Genomic DNA, 14,689 nt, shown 5'->3' with positions numbered 1-14,689 from the left:
GAATAGGTAAATAAAACTGAAAGTAAGAAAAGCTTTGATTAAAATAACATTGATATAATTCCTTTCAACAAGGATTTTTCTGTAGTTTTTAAGGGTTGTGCAGGTTACCTGCATATCATTGCATCAGCGCACAAAAAAAACGTTGTATCTCTGCACGTAATTGTAAAATGTATGTATCTTAAGATTTGCATTCTACTCTTATTCCTCAAAAAGAGTTACAATTTATTTACAGTTTCAAAGTTTCAAATATTGCATTTTTCATAAAACAAAGGGGGTGTAGTATTATTGAAAAATTACTAATTGAATGGGAAACTTGTTGACACATTAAAAACAGCTATAACTTGCTTCAACATTGGGGTTTAGGAGAACTCAGAACATGATAAAAATATTATGATATTCAAGCAGTTATTTTGATATCATATATTATTAGATTAAAAACAATAGGCATATTCAAGATCTTTTGTAAAAGAAAGTCAGTTACAACAGTCTTGTGTGTAATTACATAATCTTTTGTAAATTTCAATTAAAAATTGTTATAAAAAACAGTATGATTTGTCTTGTTTTTGGCACAACAGGTACACTGCAATATCAAATAAGAAAAAAAAAACAATTTATTATTATTGCAAAGGCAGTTTTGTAGAAAATCCATGATGTTTTGGATCCTCTATCTTTATAAATGGACAGTATTATTAATCTAAAAAGAAAGTCAGTTTGAAATAAACAAGTGGAAGTCTCACACTATGCTGACAGCTTTTACCTGTCATGGAATTGAATTAATAATAAAATCAATTTCTCTGGCAGTGAAATGCCTGAAAACACAATAGAATAATTGTTTTATGACATTACTTTTGGGATCAATATTTCCAAATTGCTCGCGAGTACAAGAATGTTGGTAATCGTCGAGTAATCTCATCGCCAAAGCATGGCTAGCAGGCTTTTTCTGGAACATATTTATGCATTTGATTAAAAAACTAGAATTTTATTAAAGGTGAGGGTAAAGGGCACCCTATGAGGAAATTGTAAATTTCAACTGGAGCATTTCAAGGGCACCAAGGCAATGACCAGGGGGCATGGAGGCATTCGTTGCCTCCATGAAGTATCAGGCCTGCAAATGCCTTCAACTTAAGCTCTGCTGCAAGTGTGTAACATTTGTTTACTTCAGGGTCTGAAGAACCACTTCAAGTATTCCCATTTTATGTATAAATTGTCAAGCAGTTCTCTCTAAGACTTCTTAATAGCCATGATACTATGTTCCATTAGTTCTTGCTAGCCTTGATTCGCAGTGTTGACAAAGATCCCTATTCAAGTTGAAATATGGCTTGACAGGAAATACTGTCCGCCAAAATAAAATCAGACATGAACAGAAAAGTTATCCTCTTCTAACAAATACAACCTTACACAGGGTGCATTCGACTAGCTTCCCTGTGTCGACCCCGCAGTGCTCACTCGAGTGAGCCCATGACAAGAGCTAATCCAACGATCACTCACCCTCTCGTGGTAACGTCATGCACCTGGGGCCAGCCCCAAGTGACCCACTCCACAAGCTAGGGCACTTGGGGCTGACCCGGGTGAACCCCTGGAATACTGTCAAAGCTATTTGAATGTAGCGGGGGCACACCGGGGTTGACCCAGGGAAGCTAAATGAACGCACCTAAAGATGTCCACCTTCTTGTCCGAGGTTGTAAGAAATTAACATCCCTCGGTTTTAGTATTACGGTTTTGAGCAGTTATCTGTAGGAGGAGATCCCATGCTCTCAATAATGGCTGTGAAAGCTACATATGTACCAAATATAAACCCAACAAATCCAAAGATAATGAAGAAGGTGTTTCTGAGCAGCCGTAGGATTTTGCCGTAATGAGAGTAACCTTTATCGTAGTACGCAAACTCTTGAAGAAGCGGTGGGAAGATGAGAGCCAGGGCGGAGGAACTGAAGGCACCAATAAATGCAATGAAGAGGGCTAGATGAGGGACTACCATAGCCAGGACCACTGAAAAACAGATCCACATATTTCAAGAAAGTTAGTATTTTAAAATAGTAAGGTTTGCAGTAATTCCAGCGTTACGGACATTACATTTCAGACAGCTTTCAGAAGTTCAAGAGCTCAGCAAACACATCTGCCAAATGTTTATCTAAAATCTTTCATGACCACAACATAGTAGTTTGAATGGACAGCATACACTGTGAATTTCAGTCTGTACCTCTCATTCATTTATTAGATATCACTCATTAATGCTGCTGTTACGGACATTACATTTTTTGGACAAGACATATTTGACTACCCTTTACTTTTTTACAAAAGTCTGTGAGTTTTGGGTTCCCATCAATGTATTTTTGGTACCAACTAGATAGTGTGTAAAAGATATACAGGTACATTTGACAGAATTGATCGCAGATTTGGTCTCTATCATGTCTATAGCACAAAACATGGCGTTACGGACCATTACTTTTGGAGCGTTTTGGACAATACACCGTTTTCTTTCAGTAGCAGAAAAAAGTATTGAAATGATGCAATTTCTTACTTTCTTCACTTAATCATAAAAAAATAGACCGTCTTCGTTGATTTTTAGTTGAAAACTAAGCTTATATACAAAGTTCACTTTTCACCTTGAAGTATAATTTTCTGTAGAATTGCTCAGTAACACCATGTAACATGTGTAATGATAATCACTAACTGAGTTGGGGTGGTTGTGAAAAGAACCGTGGGTTTCAAACTCGACAATTCAATCAGTATGTTCTGATAGTCTTCTGGAGAAAAAAAAAGTTTTGGTTTGACCCTAAACAGATGTATCGAATAGAACACTGCACACTTTGATAGTTCTGTTGGTATTTGAACCAATACCTTCCACATTCTCAACCTTGGCATTTCATACCAGCAATGAATATTGACAATATAATAAAGAATCAAGACTTGTGCAAAAGAAAAGAGCGCCTAAGCCTTACTTAACATAAAACAAGCCATTCATGTGAATTGCTTGACAGAAAATCATTTGTCAATTTAAATACTACAATCCAAAATGCTTGGGGCCACCCATTCCCAACGTTATTCCTCAAACAATGCATACTCAGGCCCGGTTGTAAATATTGCAAATATTTTTTAGTTGTTTTATTTGGCACTCTGATATCCTAGAAACTCACTCGTTAATATCACCAGTAAAGTTCTGAAGAGCATCTCTCCAAAGAAGTGATATCGTTCTGAAGTCCTCTCCATGATGAATGGCCACAGTATCGTCATGGGAACATAAAACTGTATACCATAGGAAACAAAGATGGCTGCCACAAGAATGATTCTCACTGCCAGGTAAATACTGTGACAAAAACAAAACAACAGAATTTAATTATTATCAATAGTTATCCCAAATGACATGTAGAGTCTAATAATTTTGATTTAATATTATGTGGTGTCTAATTGGTCTTGTTATACGACAGGAACAAATTGTGAGGGTTTATTGGTCGAGAACCAATCAGGAGATGTGATACAAAGGCTCTTGTTATACCTCGGTAACATACTGTGAAGTTTGATTGGTCGATACAAAGGCTCTTGTTACACCTCGGTAACAGACTGTGAAGTTTGATTGGTCGATACAAAGGCTCTTGTTACACCTCAGTAACATACCGTGAAGTTTGATTGGTCGATACAAAGGCTCTTGTTATACCTCGGTAACATACTGTGAAGTTTGATTGGTCGATACAAAGGCTCTTGTTACACCTCGGTAACATACTGTGAAGTTTGATTGGTCGATACAAAGGCTCTTGTTATACCTCAGTAACATACCGTGAAGTTTGATTGGTCGATACAAAGGCTCTTGTTATACCTCGGTAACATACTGTGAAGTTTGATTGGTCGATACAAAGGCTCTTGTATATACCTCAGTAACATACTGTGAAGTTTGATTGGTCGATACAAAGGCTCTTGTTATACCTCGGTAACATACTGTGAAGTTTGATTGGTCGATACAAAGGCTCTTGTTACACCTCAGTAACATACTGTGAAGTTTGATTGGTCGATACAAAGGCTCTTGTATATACCTCGGTAACAAACTGTGAAGTTTGATTGGTCGATACAAAGGCTCTTGTTATACCTCGGTAACAAACTGTGAAGTTTGATTGGTCGATACAAAGGCTCTTGTTACACCTCAGTAACATACTGTGAAGTTTGATTGGTCGATACAAAGGCTCTTGTTATACCTCGGTAACATACTGTGAAGTTTGATTGGTCGATACAAAGGCTCCTGTTATACCTCGGTAACAAACTGTGAAGTGTGATTGGTCGATACAAAGGCTCTTGTTACACCTCGATAACATACAGTGAAGTTTGATTGGCCGAGAACCAATCACGTGCCGTGCAACAAATACGCATGTATCACGGCTGCACAGCGCGGGGTAATGTGAGCGATGTAAACCGGTGTACGTCACCTTGATCGTTCCCAGCGTTGATCAATTTCCAGCACTTAGTACGAAACGGCCGCGGGTTCGAGGGAATAGTGAAGAATTGTTTCTTGTTTGAACAACTGTATAACTGTTTGTCTGCTATTAAAGTTTGCATACTCGTCGTAATTAATGTTTGAAGATGACAACAGAACTTTGAGAAGAGGAATAATCATGTTACTAAGGTATAACAAAACAATTGTTGCACGATGTGATTTGGGTCCATGGGTTTTGTACACTTTCGAAGGTAAATGGCACCCTCGGCATCGCCTCGGGTTCCATTTGCCCCCTCAGGTGTACAAAACACCATGGATCCTGTCACAGCGTACAAAACACCATGGATCCTGTCACAGCGTACAAAACACCATGGATCCTGTCACAGCGTACAAAACACCATGGATCCTGTCACAGCGTACAAAACACCATGGATCCTGTCACAGCGTACAAAACACCATGGATCCTGTCACAGCGTACAAAACACCATGGATCCTGTCACAGCGTACAAAACACCATGGATCCTGTCACAGCGTACAAAACACCATGGATCCTGTCGCAGCGTACAAAACACCATGGATCCTGTCACAGCGTACAAAACACCATGGATCCTGTCGCAGCGTACAAAACACCATGGATCCTGTCACATATACAAAACACCATGGATCCTGTCGCAGCGTACAAAACACCATGGATCCTGTCACAGCGTACAAAACACCATGGATCCTGTCGCAGCGTACAAAACACCATGGATCCTGTCACAGCGTACAAAACACCATGGATCCCGTCACAGCGTACAAAACACCATGGATCCTGTCACAAAAGTTTGCTTAGCATGAAACTTTTGCCTTGATAAAAACAGGATTACCAACCAAATTTTCACGGGATTTTCAGGATAAGCAAATAACAGCTGAATTACAGTAACAAGCAATAAGCAACAAATGGAAGTTTGGTTGGTAATCCTGGTTGGTAATCCTGGTTTTATCAAGCAAATTTTTGTGCTTAGCAGCGCTATGAAATTGGGCCCTGGTGTACATTACCTTGATCGTTTCCACCGACTTCCAGCAATTTGTATAAGACTTCGATATTATTATTGTTATAATAAGAGTGCGATGCACTTATCCATGCATATGTTTGATAAGAAGTATCAACTCACCCTGTAATCGGAATATTTAATGTGATTGTATCTTCCACTTTGTCTCCAAAGCAAAGGTATCCCAGAGTGCCCATGGAGATATAGAGTATAACAACGATCAACATCCCACCAAGAAGCACTCGGGTGAAATTCTGTGGATTCTTCATCTTATTCTCCAATGGTAATACCTAGGATCAAACCAAATGTTTTCAGTCAAATACTGAAACTTCATTTTTTACTTAAAAGAACATAACAGAATTAGTAAAAATAATAAAAAATATCACAGATTTACATCAAACTTACACGGTCTAATGGTGATGATAGTAGAAGACATCCCTTGAAATATTTCTGCCTGAAATGTCATATTTTATGACAAATAAACAATCTATTTTCGCGTTTTATTATGTTTTGTTTTGAATCGACGACATGCAAAATGTGTAATCTGTTTTTCACTATTTTCTCTTGACCCAAATGGCTGATCGATCTCAAACTTCTACAGGTTTGTCAGTTTACGTATATGGTGGATTACATAAAGTGCTTACACTGCTAGCAACTGTTTAGTTAGCAAAACCAATTCTGTAATGTTCCTTTAAACCTAACAGTGTTCAACACAAGTAGGATTTAAAACTTTACATGGTGGAAGTAAAACTAAGAGAGGTTTGCGGTAACACCATGTGAATATCTCCTTTGAGTAGTGTTGGTTCTGCAAAGAACCGGTGGTTGACAACTCAACATTTCGATCAGTATGCGTTTTTGTCTATACTGTATGAATCATGGCCAGTTTTAATTTCCCCAGCGTGGGATAATAAAGTTCTTATCTTATCTTATGTATGTTCTGATCAATATGCTCTTCTCCTGAAGACGATCAGAGCATACTAATCGAAACGTTGAGTCATTAACCACCGGTTCTTTTCGAACACTACTCAAAAAGAGATATTCACATTGTGTTATTGCTGGAATTGCTGGATTGTGGTACTTCAAGCTTATCGATTTTGGGCCAACTATAATAGAAATGAAAAAAAAAAAAAAGTAACTTCTACTCTAGATTTAGTTGAGTACAGTAGTTGAACCAATTAAGTAATATATAGCACAGTGTTGCATATTACATTTCGATCAGTATGCTCTCGTCAAGTCTAGTCAACCTTCCGCGTTTTCATTGTAGTGTCACTGGTTCCCCTCTGTGCATTACACATGTTAGCATGGAACAGGCTATCAGGACCAGTGCAGAATCCAATGGTCCTGAGGCGGGTTCCAAATGGTTGACCACAATAGTCGACCAATGGTTGACTAGCCAAGGTTCAAGTAAAAACAGTCGACCTTTAGTTAACCACAAAGCGCAGTCGAACTTGCTCTTAAAGGGACACGTTGGCTTGGATTGGGCAAGTTGGTCTTTGAAAAGCGATTGAAAACGTTTGTTTTAAAATGCATAGAGGATGTTTTAAAAGTTAAATACAACTAACACGGCACGCCATTTTGAATCCAATTTTTGACTCCACAAAATGGCCGACCTTGTTAGTTCGCAAAATAAAAGGTAAACAATGCAATTTCGAGGTACAGATTATCATATTCTACTTTTAAATCACCCTTCTCACCATGCATTTCATAACAACTGGTTTCAAACACTTTTCATAGACCAACTCACCCGATCCAAGGCAACTTGTCCCTTAAACTCAGCTTTGTACAATTGTCCGTCTGTCCTCTCATTATTAATTGTTCGCTTTACTTACAACTCCTATTCCTTCATAGGAATATATGGCAGTGCCGAAGAAAATGAAGAACCCATTAAGATTGCCAACCAGCGGTCGTGTGTCAGGATTAATGGCAGCTGGTATATGACTCACCAGGTACTGTAGAAATAAAAACAATTTAAATTCAACATGATAATACAAAAGTGCTTAAATGAACATGTTGCCTTGAATCGGACGAGTTGATCTTTGAAAGTGTTTGACACCAATCGTTATCAAATGCATATGGTTAGAAAGATATGTTAAAAGAAGAATATAATGATCCACACAAGGAACACTCAAAATTGCACGGTTTTCCTCTTTCGTCGTGCATTAACACGATCAGCCATTTTATGGAGGCAACATTTCACAAAATGGCCGACCATGTTTCTTCGCGACGTAAAAGGAAAGCCGTGTAATTTCAAGACATGATTGTGAGGATCAAACACTTTTCAAAGACCAACTAGACCGATCTAAGGCAAAGTAATCCTTTAATGACATTGTTTTATTACGATCCAATTACTTTGATGACGACGCTTCAACTTAAAATACTAAAATCAATGAGAGTCAAACTTAACATTTAATAACATGCAAGTATACTAATGGCTTCTGAGAGAGTACATTATTTGTGCCTAGGGAAAATAAACGCTCCGGGGATCACCTCAAAAGTTATAATTAACACACCTCTTGCTTGTTCTGTAATCTGGTTGGCTGAAACACGGTCAAGTGGGATGAACTGATATAGTCTAGTGATCGCGCGCGCGTTTAGCGGGAATAGTGCCCGCCGGGCACTAGTCTTTGAAAATAGTGCCTGGTTACAGCGCCCTCTCTTGACGTGAACCGTAACTACAAAACTTCCTTTCTTTTCCCGATTTCTGTTCTTATTTCACATTTAAGACCGAGGTGTGTTATAAAACACATATTGAATGGCAATGAGGTAACTTGTGTTCGCTATTCCTCCGAGGAGTGACCAGAAGAGCGACTTATCTCCCGAGGTCGAAGGCTGAGGGAAATAGGCCCCTCTTCTGGTCACTCACAGGCCCGAGGGGGAATAGACGTACACTAGTTACCGAATTATGCCAGTCAATATGTGTATACCATAGCACTGGAAGCAGTCAATATTTGTATAATATTCTCACCTCATAAATAATGAGTATTCCCACAATGGTAAGAACATTAGCAAGAGTAGAGAAGGGAGCTAAATCATCCAGGTTCCTGATGTAGCAGTAGATGAGAACCAAAGGCAGTAACATCAACAGAAAGATTTGCAAGGATGGAACACTCGCTCCATAATAAGTACAATAAATCTAGGATCAAAGAGAATAAACAATATTACTATTTGCTTGTGACATGCTTGATTCGTACCTGTATATATTTTTTTTAGCAGTTTTGGAATGAATGAAAACAAATTGACTAGAGCAGGACTTGACCTATGACCTGTGGATTAACATGTCAGTGCTCACCCAACTGTGATATGTAGCTTATAATCACAAAGTATTCTTTGAAGCTTTGCATGGTGTAGATAATTAGGAAGAAACTATAAATAAGTAGGAAACTTGCGGATACAACCATGTGTAAATCTCTTTTATGGGAGTGCTGGCTCTGCAAAGAGTCAGTGTGGTCTCTTTTCTATTTTCACTAGTTTATGATACACACCATGCACACAGAGAATGTAAAAGCTGACTATCCATGTATAGTTTCAAACATACCTTGATTCAGTTTCAGTAAAATTAATTTAAAAAGTCGGAGCTTAAAGTCAGGGTAGGGTTTTCACAATCATAAGGACGGATTTGCGGCAAAAGTCAGAAAAAATCTCAGCCTTAAGAATCAAAGGGCAGCAGCTTGTTTCAAGGCGTGGAAACTATTTTACGGTCTATGGCTTTTTTAAACAGCTCTTTGAGGGTGTCATGGCCGAGTGGACAAGTTACGCTGTGGGTTTGAATCCCGGTCGTGACACTTGAGCAAAATATTTTGCCCATAATTGCTTCTCTTCACCCAGGGGTATACATGGGTACATTTTGTACCTACCAGGGTAGAGGTAGATATTGTGTTTGCAAAAAGCCTTCTGAGCGCTACAATTGCTCATAACAGGTTGTATACTTCCCAGGGAGCTGAGAAAGATAAAGGAATGTTATTGGCCCTATGACCAGGGCACAGATGTAAAGTGCATTGATACGATTATTGTGAAATTCGCTTTATAAGAACTGGTTATTATTTTGATTACCTGTCTGATGTTGTCTGCCATGAAGAGGAAATAGACACAGCAGAAACCCAGCTGAGTGAAGATTAAAAACCCATTCACAACATAGCTGCAAAACAAAAATGTCAATAATAATAAACGTGTTAACAGTGCGAAGTATTTCTAAATTATGGTCTGGGCCAAGTTTCAAATTTCAAAGAGCAGCTACATGTATAAAAAAGCTTTACAATTTGAAAAGCAACAAGCAACAAATAAAAACAATATCATGTGACTTAGTACAAACAACCGAGGACCAATTTCATAGCGCTGCTTACTGCACAATTCTCGTTACATAGCGCTGCTAACCGTAAGCACAAGAAAAGGCATGCTAACCTTCCGGTGACTGCACGAAAATGAAGTACATTCAATACAAATCCATGGTGAACGTGCAAAATGGCCGCCAAACTTTCTTGCTAAACTGTGAAACACATTTACACAGTAACAAATTTGTCTGCTACAGTAAGCACAAAATTTGCTTCCAGTTAACCCAGTAGAAGAGGTTATCATTTTCAATTTCATTATGAATTGACATTTGACATTTCCTTCTGTACAAATCTGTCAAGGGAACAGTCTGGTCCATTTTATGCATCAGTGCTTTTACTATTACTGGGTACAAGGAGCCAGACAAAGAAGGATACTTACTTTCCAATACGACATCTTTCTCGTAACCAAGCGATGGGACCATGTTTAAGGGACTGCTCAGCAACCTCTCCATAATCTAAAGTTACTCGATTTGTTCTAAGACAGAAAATGACCAACACATCACAATTAATTGAAATCTGGTACAATAAATTAAATTCAAAGTTTTACCCTACATCAGTTTTATAGTAGGCGGAGACGGCCTCAAAACTTTCCAAAATTTTAAAACAATTTTCATTAACCTAAAAAATATACTGTTGTACTGGCTAACATTTTTGATTGATGAGTAGTTTTCTATAGTTCAAAACTGGCTAACATTTTTGATTGATGAGTAGTTTTCTATAGTTCAAAACTGGCTAACATTTTTGATTGATGAGTAGTTTTCTATAGTTCAAAACTGGCTAACTGATGTTTAAAAGGTTTTGAGACCTTTAGTATAATCACATTTTTGGCCATGACAAGAATCCCTACTCACTGTGAATGAAGATATTGACCCCTTGCACGCGCGTCACATGCGGCGACTGATGCCACGCTCACCATGTTGTTGGGCAGTTAGGTTTACGTGTATTTACGCCGTGTCACCTAAAATGCTCACCATGTTGTTGGGCAGTTAGGTTTACGTGTATTTACGCCGTGTCACCTAAAATGCGCACTTCACTGCATAATGCACAGCATACTCTATGCATAGAGTTATATATGAAAACTCAGTGAAATTGCCCACCAATATGGCGCATTCAAGATTTTTCTGATGATGTCGTCAGGTGAAATGGGTCAATATGTAATATAATTAATTACCTGTAAAAGTTTTAGCCTCATTAATGGTGAAGTGGTTGAGAAAAAAAAACTGAAAATCACACAGCAATGTGCGTTTACCTCATTCAAAATGCCAAACATAAAGTAACTTATAATAATATCAAAGTCCTATACAGCGCATGTACATGTATCTACCAACAAGGTACTCAAGGTGCTGAGTAAATATATTTAATACAGAAAGAGAGGTCATCAAAAGTTTTGAATTCTGAGACCCAATCATTTTGTCAATGTAACTGATCATTCTAGAAAAAGGAAATCTAAAGGTTTATATTTGTACCAATAATATGTACTTTACCTTTCACATAGATCATGGCATGTTTGGACCATAATGTTCATGCATGTTAGAGCTATAACTCCCATGAAGGCTAAACCAACAGATCCAAGCTGGGGACAAATAACACACAACACTAATTAAGTTGACATCATAAAGGAAATAAGTAGGATTTGGCACTTTGCATGGTGGAAATACGATATAGAAAGGTTTGCGGTAACACCATGTAATGAAAATCTCTAAATAAGCACTTTCTCTTTAGAATCTTGTTCATGGTATTTGAGGCAATAATATGGTTTGCGGTAACACCATGTTTGTATCCACTTGCTAGATAATGTTCTTTTGAGAACCTGTCTTGGTTTATATTCTACTACCGCGGAGTATATTTTCCGAATTTGGGAGTATATTTTCCGAATTTGGGAGACTTCTCAGTTGTGGTAAAGAACTGTCTTGCTTTTTAACTAAGTACTTGGGTAGAAGGTAGAAGGTAGACTAAATTGGCTTTGGTGGATCGAGGGGACTTCTCATTATTAGCTTCACTACCCTGGAGTGAGTTCTAATTGGTCTCAACATTTTGCGTCTACATTTTGCGACTACATGTAACTACATGTAACTACATGTAGCTTGCTCTAGTCCTTGTCAGGAGTCTTGTCACATTACATTAACCAATTCCCAGCAAATCCCTGAGGAATGTTAACCCCATTGCATGCTCCTAATCAATGTTTCAAACTTGACGCTACATGTATTTTGCTGGAAAATTTAACAAAGTTTAAAAACTGGTGGTTATCTCCAGCCTTGATTGGACCCTACCCCAAGCTGAGTACATTACAGTACCATGTTTTTCCCAGGTAAATGTCGTGGTTACAAGGCGCCGTATTTTTGACCGCATTAGGGCGCTCTCAATGGTATTTTTATCAATTCCGCTGGTATACATGATTCGTCCCGCACAGTTTTAAAAGGCGTTCTGTCACTTTTGTTGCGCCATAGTTTTAAGTTGCTTTAGAGGTGGGTTGTAACGGCTCCTTTAAAGGGAAGGTACACATTTGGTAGTTACTCAAAACAAATATTAACTTAAAAACTGACTTGGTAACGAGCATTGGGGAGCTGTTGGTAGTATAAAACATTGTTGGAAACGACTCCCTCTGAAGTAACGTAGTTTTTGAGAAAGAGGTAATTTCTCACTAAAATAATAAAAGACTTCTAGCTAGAAGTCTTTTATTCCTATCTGAAAGCACACAAATTCGTTGAACAAGGGTGTTTTTTCTTGCATCATTGTCTCGCAACTCCGATGACCAATTGAGCTCAAATTTTCACAGGCTTGTTATTTTATGCTTATGATGGGATACACCAAGTGAAGACACTGGTCTTTGACAACTACCAAATGTGTACCTTCCCTTTAAAGGTCTTATTGTCTGTGATGGATATGATGTCTGTGATGGTTATGTCTTTAATAACTATTTGGGTATGAATGAATATACCCATGGAAGTGATACAAGTATGTCTGAGAGCGCCCTCACAGGGTAAAAAAGGCACCGCATTTAAGTGTCAAATGGTCTTTTAAATTTCCCTTGAGCGAAAGGGTTTAATGTTTATCCACCAAAAGGCAGATTTGGAGTGACTATCATCTGGTTAGTCAATACAGAACAGATCTATTTTAGAGTAATAAGTGAATTCCTTTACTTACCACTAACCCTGCTTTACTAACGGCATATGGAAGACCAAGTAAACCTGTTCCTATGTTCCCTTTTAGAAGATGCATCAGCGTCTGCATATCACTGTTCAAAATTTGTAAAAAATAATTTTTTTATATTAAAAAAGACAAAAGAACATAACAAATGAAATAGCAGTGCAACATTTGAAACAAAGACATACAAAAAAAGGCATTGTTGTCTTGAAACAGGTCACCATTTGAAATAGATTTGGGGGTTACTTTCCCTTTTTTCAAACAGGATATTGAGTGAAATGCTAATTACTGTTTATTTAAACAAATATGTAGAAAGCGAGTTTGAAGCTTCTTAGTTCTGGTTCTGCGTACATTGAAGACGCTCCTGAAAGCTCACCTGTTTCAGGAAACGTTTCTCCTGTTAGTGCCCATACATCAGCGCCTTAGAGCGAACTTTTGATTTTGGCACTTAATAAGTTTCTTTTGATTGATTGATTGATTGATCGATTGACAGATTATTCTTGTTCAATAGGCCACTCTGACATTATCATGTGACTACCAGACCTGATACTTCATACAGTAGAGGCAACGAAGGCGATTGCCCTTATGAGCCCTTGCCATTGACATGGTGCCCTTGAAATGCTCCAGTAGAAATTTACAATTTCCTCATATATACATGTAGGGTGCCCTTTATCAAGGGAAAGAGCCTTGGTGCCCTTGCCCTTTCCAAAACGAAGTAGACAGGTCTATGCATTAAAACTATTATTGTAAAATGCACTGTACTAGTTATTATTATTATTAATAGTACGCTTGGATTGGGGAAACAAGTCACCCTTTGAAATGAATTTTGTTGGTTTTTTCCTTAGTGTTAATATTGTTAACAAACATAATGGAAAGAGAGTTTGAAGATTTTGAAGTTCTGGGAGACAGTTTATTCTAGGAAAGTTCAAACAGGCTAGCTATGAGCTAACCGATCTGACATTATCAACTTACGTGGTAGCATGCTCAGTAGCTAATCTAGACTCTGTTGATAGTGTATAACTCCGATGAGATCCCTCCAGCCCAACGACGGCCACTTTATCTACATCTGTGAGGTTCCCAAGGGATTGTTCTGTGGGTCCTGCAGTAGGCTGAGACTGCCTTATTAGAGGCTCCTGTTCCGACATATCGTCGTCGAAGAGATATCTTACATTGGTCATGGTACACTGTTAAAACTAGGGATAAAGAAAGACAAAATAATCAAGGGTCAAAGTTTTGTTTGATAAAAATGACGCACAGTTGAGTTTATTTTCTTTTATAGAATAGTAGTTTACACCGACCGACATCATATGATATTTGTTTTGTTATCACCTCAAGTGACCTTTTTGGCAATTGGAGTAAATGTATGCAGCAATGAGTTTATAATACAATTTAAATAATGAGATGGAAATTGTGATTCAAATTATAAAAAGACATGAATTATCTTATATTTGTGTGACATGTACACTAGGGATGACAGCAAAGTGAATGTCTGGAGTAAAATACAAATACTACGGAAACATGTTGAGTAAACAAATACTACGGAAACATGTTGAGTAAACAAATACTTTTTTATTTTATTTGTATGACAAACATCACTGGATACATTTTGACTGTACATTAGAGCCTATATTGCACAGCAAGAGTGTCCAGCGTAGGCTGGCATTTACAAAGAATAAAAAAAAACTTCAAAACGTCAAAAACTTTTATACATTACATTATATGCAATCATCATTTTTAACGTAACATCGTTGTCTATTGTCATT

The 14,689-nt window shown here is 37.8% G+C and overlaps 1 protein-coding gene across 1 annotated transcript; it reads right to left on the bottom strand.

The window, feature by feature from the left end:
- Positions 1-1,578: 1,578 nt before the first annotated feature.
- On the bottom strand, positions 1,579-14,114 carry LOC117293676 (proton-coupled amino acid transporter 1-like). Its single transcript, XM_033776076.1, has 10 exons — positions 13,899-14,114; positions 12,927-13,017; positions 11,267-11,355; positions 10,162-10,257; positions 9,505-9,589; positions 8,420-8,587; positions 7,284-7,403; positions 5,578-5,744; positions 3,138-3,307; positions 1,579-1,989 (listed from the first exon to the last, which is right to left on the bottom strand). The coding sequence occupies exons 1-10, from the start codon at positions 14,102-14,104 to the stop codon at positions 1,712-1,714; spliced, it is 1,470 nt and encodes a 489-aa protein (XP_033631967.1). The 5' UTR covers positions 14,105-14,114; the 3' UTR covers positions 1,579-1,711.
- Positions 14,115-14,689: the final 575 nt, after the last annotated feature.

The sequence above is a fragment of the Asterias rubens genome, chromosome 8 (genome assembly GCF_902459465.1).
Source record: "Asterias rubens chromosome 8, eAstRub1.3, whole genome shotgun sequence".
Classification (NCBI taxonomy): Eukaryota; Metazoa; Echinodermata; class Asteroidea; order Forcipulatida; family Asteriidae; genus Asterias; species Asterias rubens.
The sequence above is the reverse complement of the archived record's forward strand: the minus strand, read 5'-3'. Positions and strand labels throughout refer to the sequence as shown.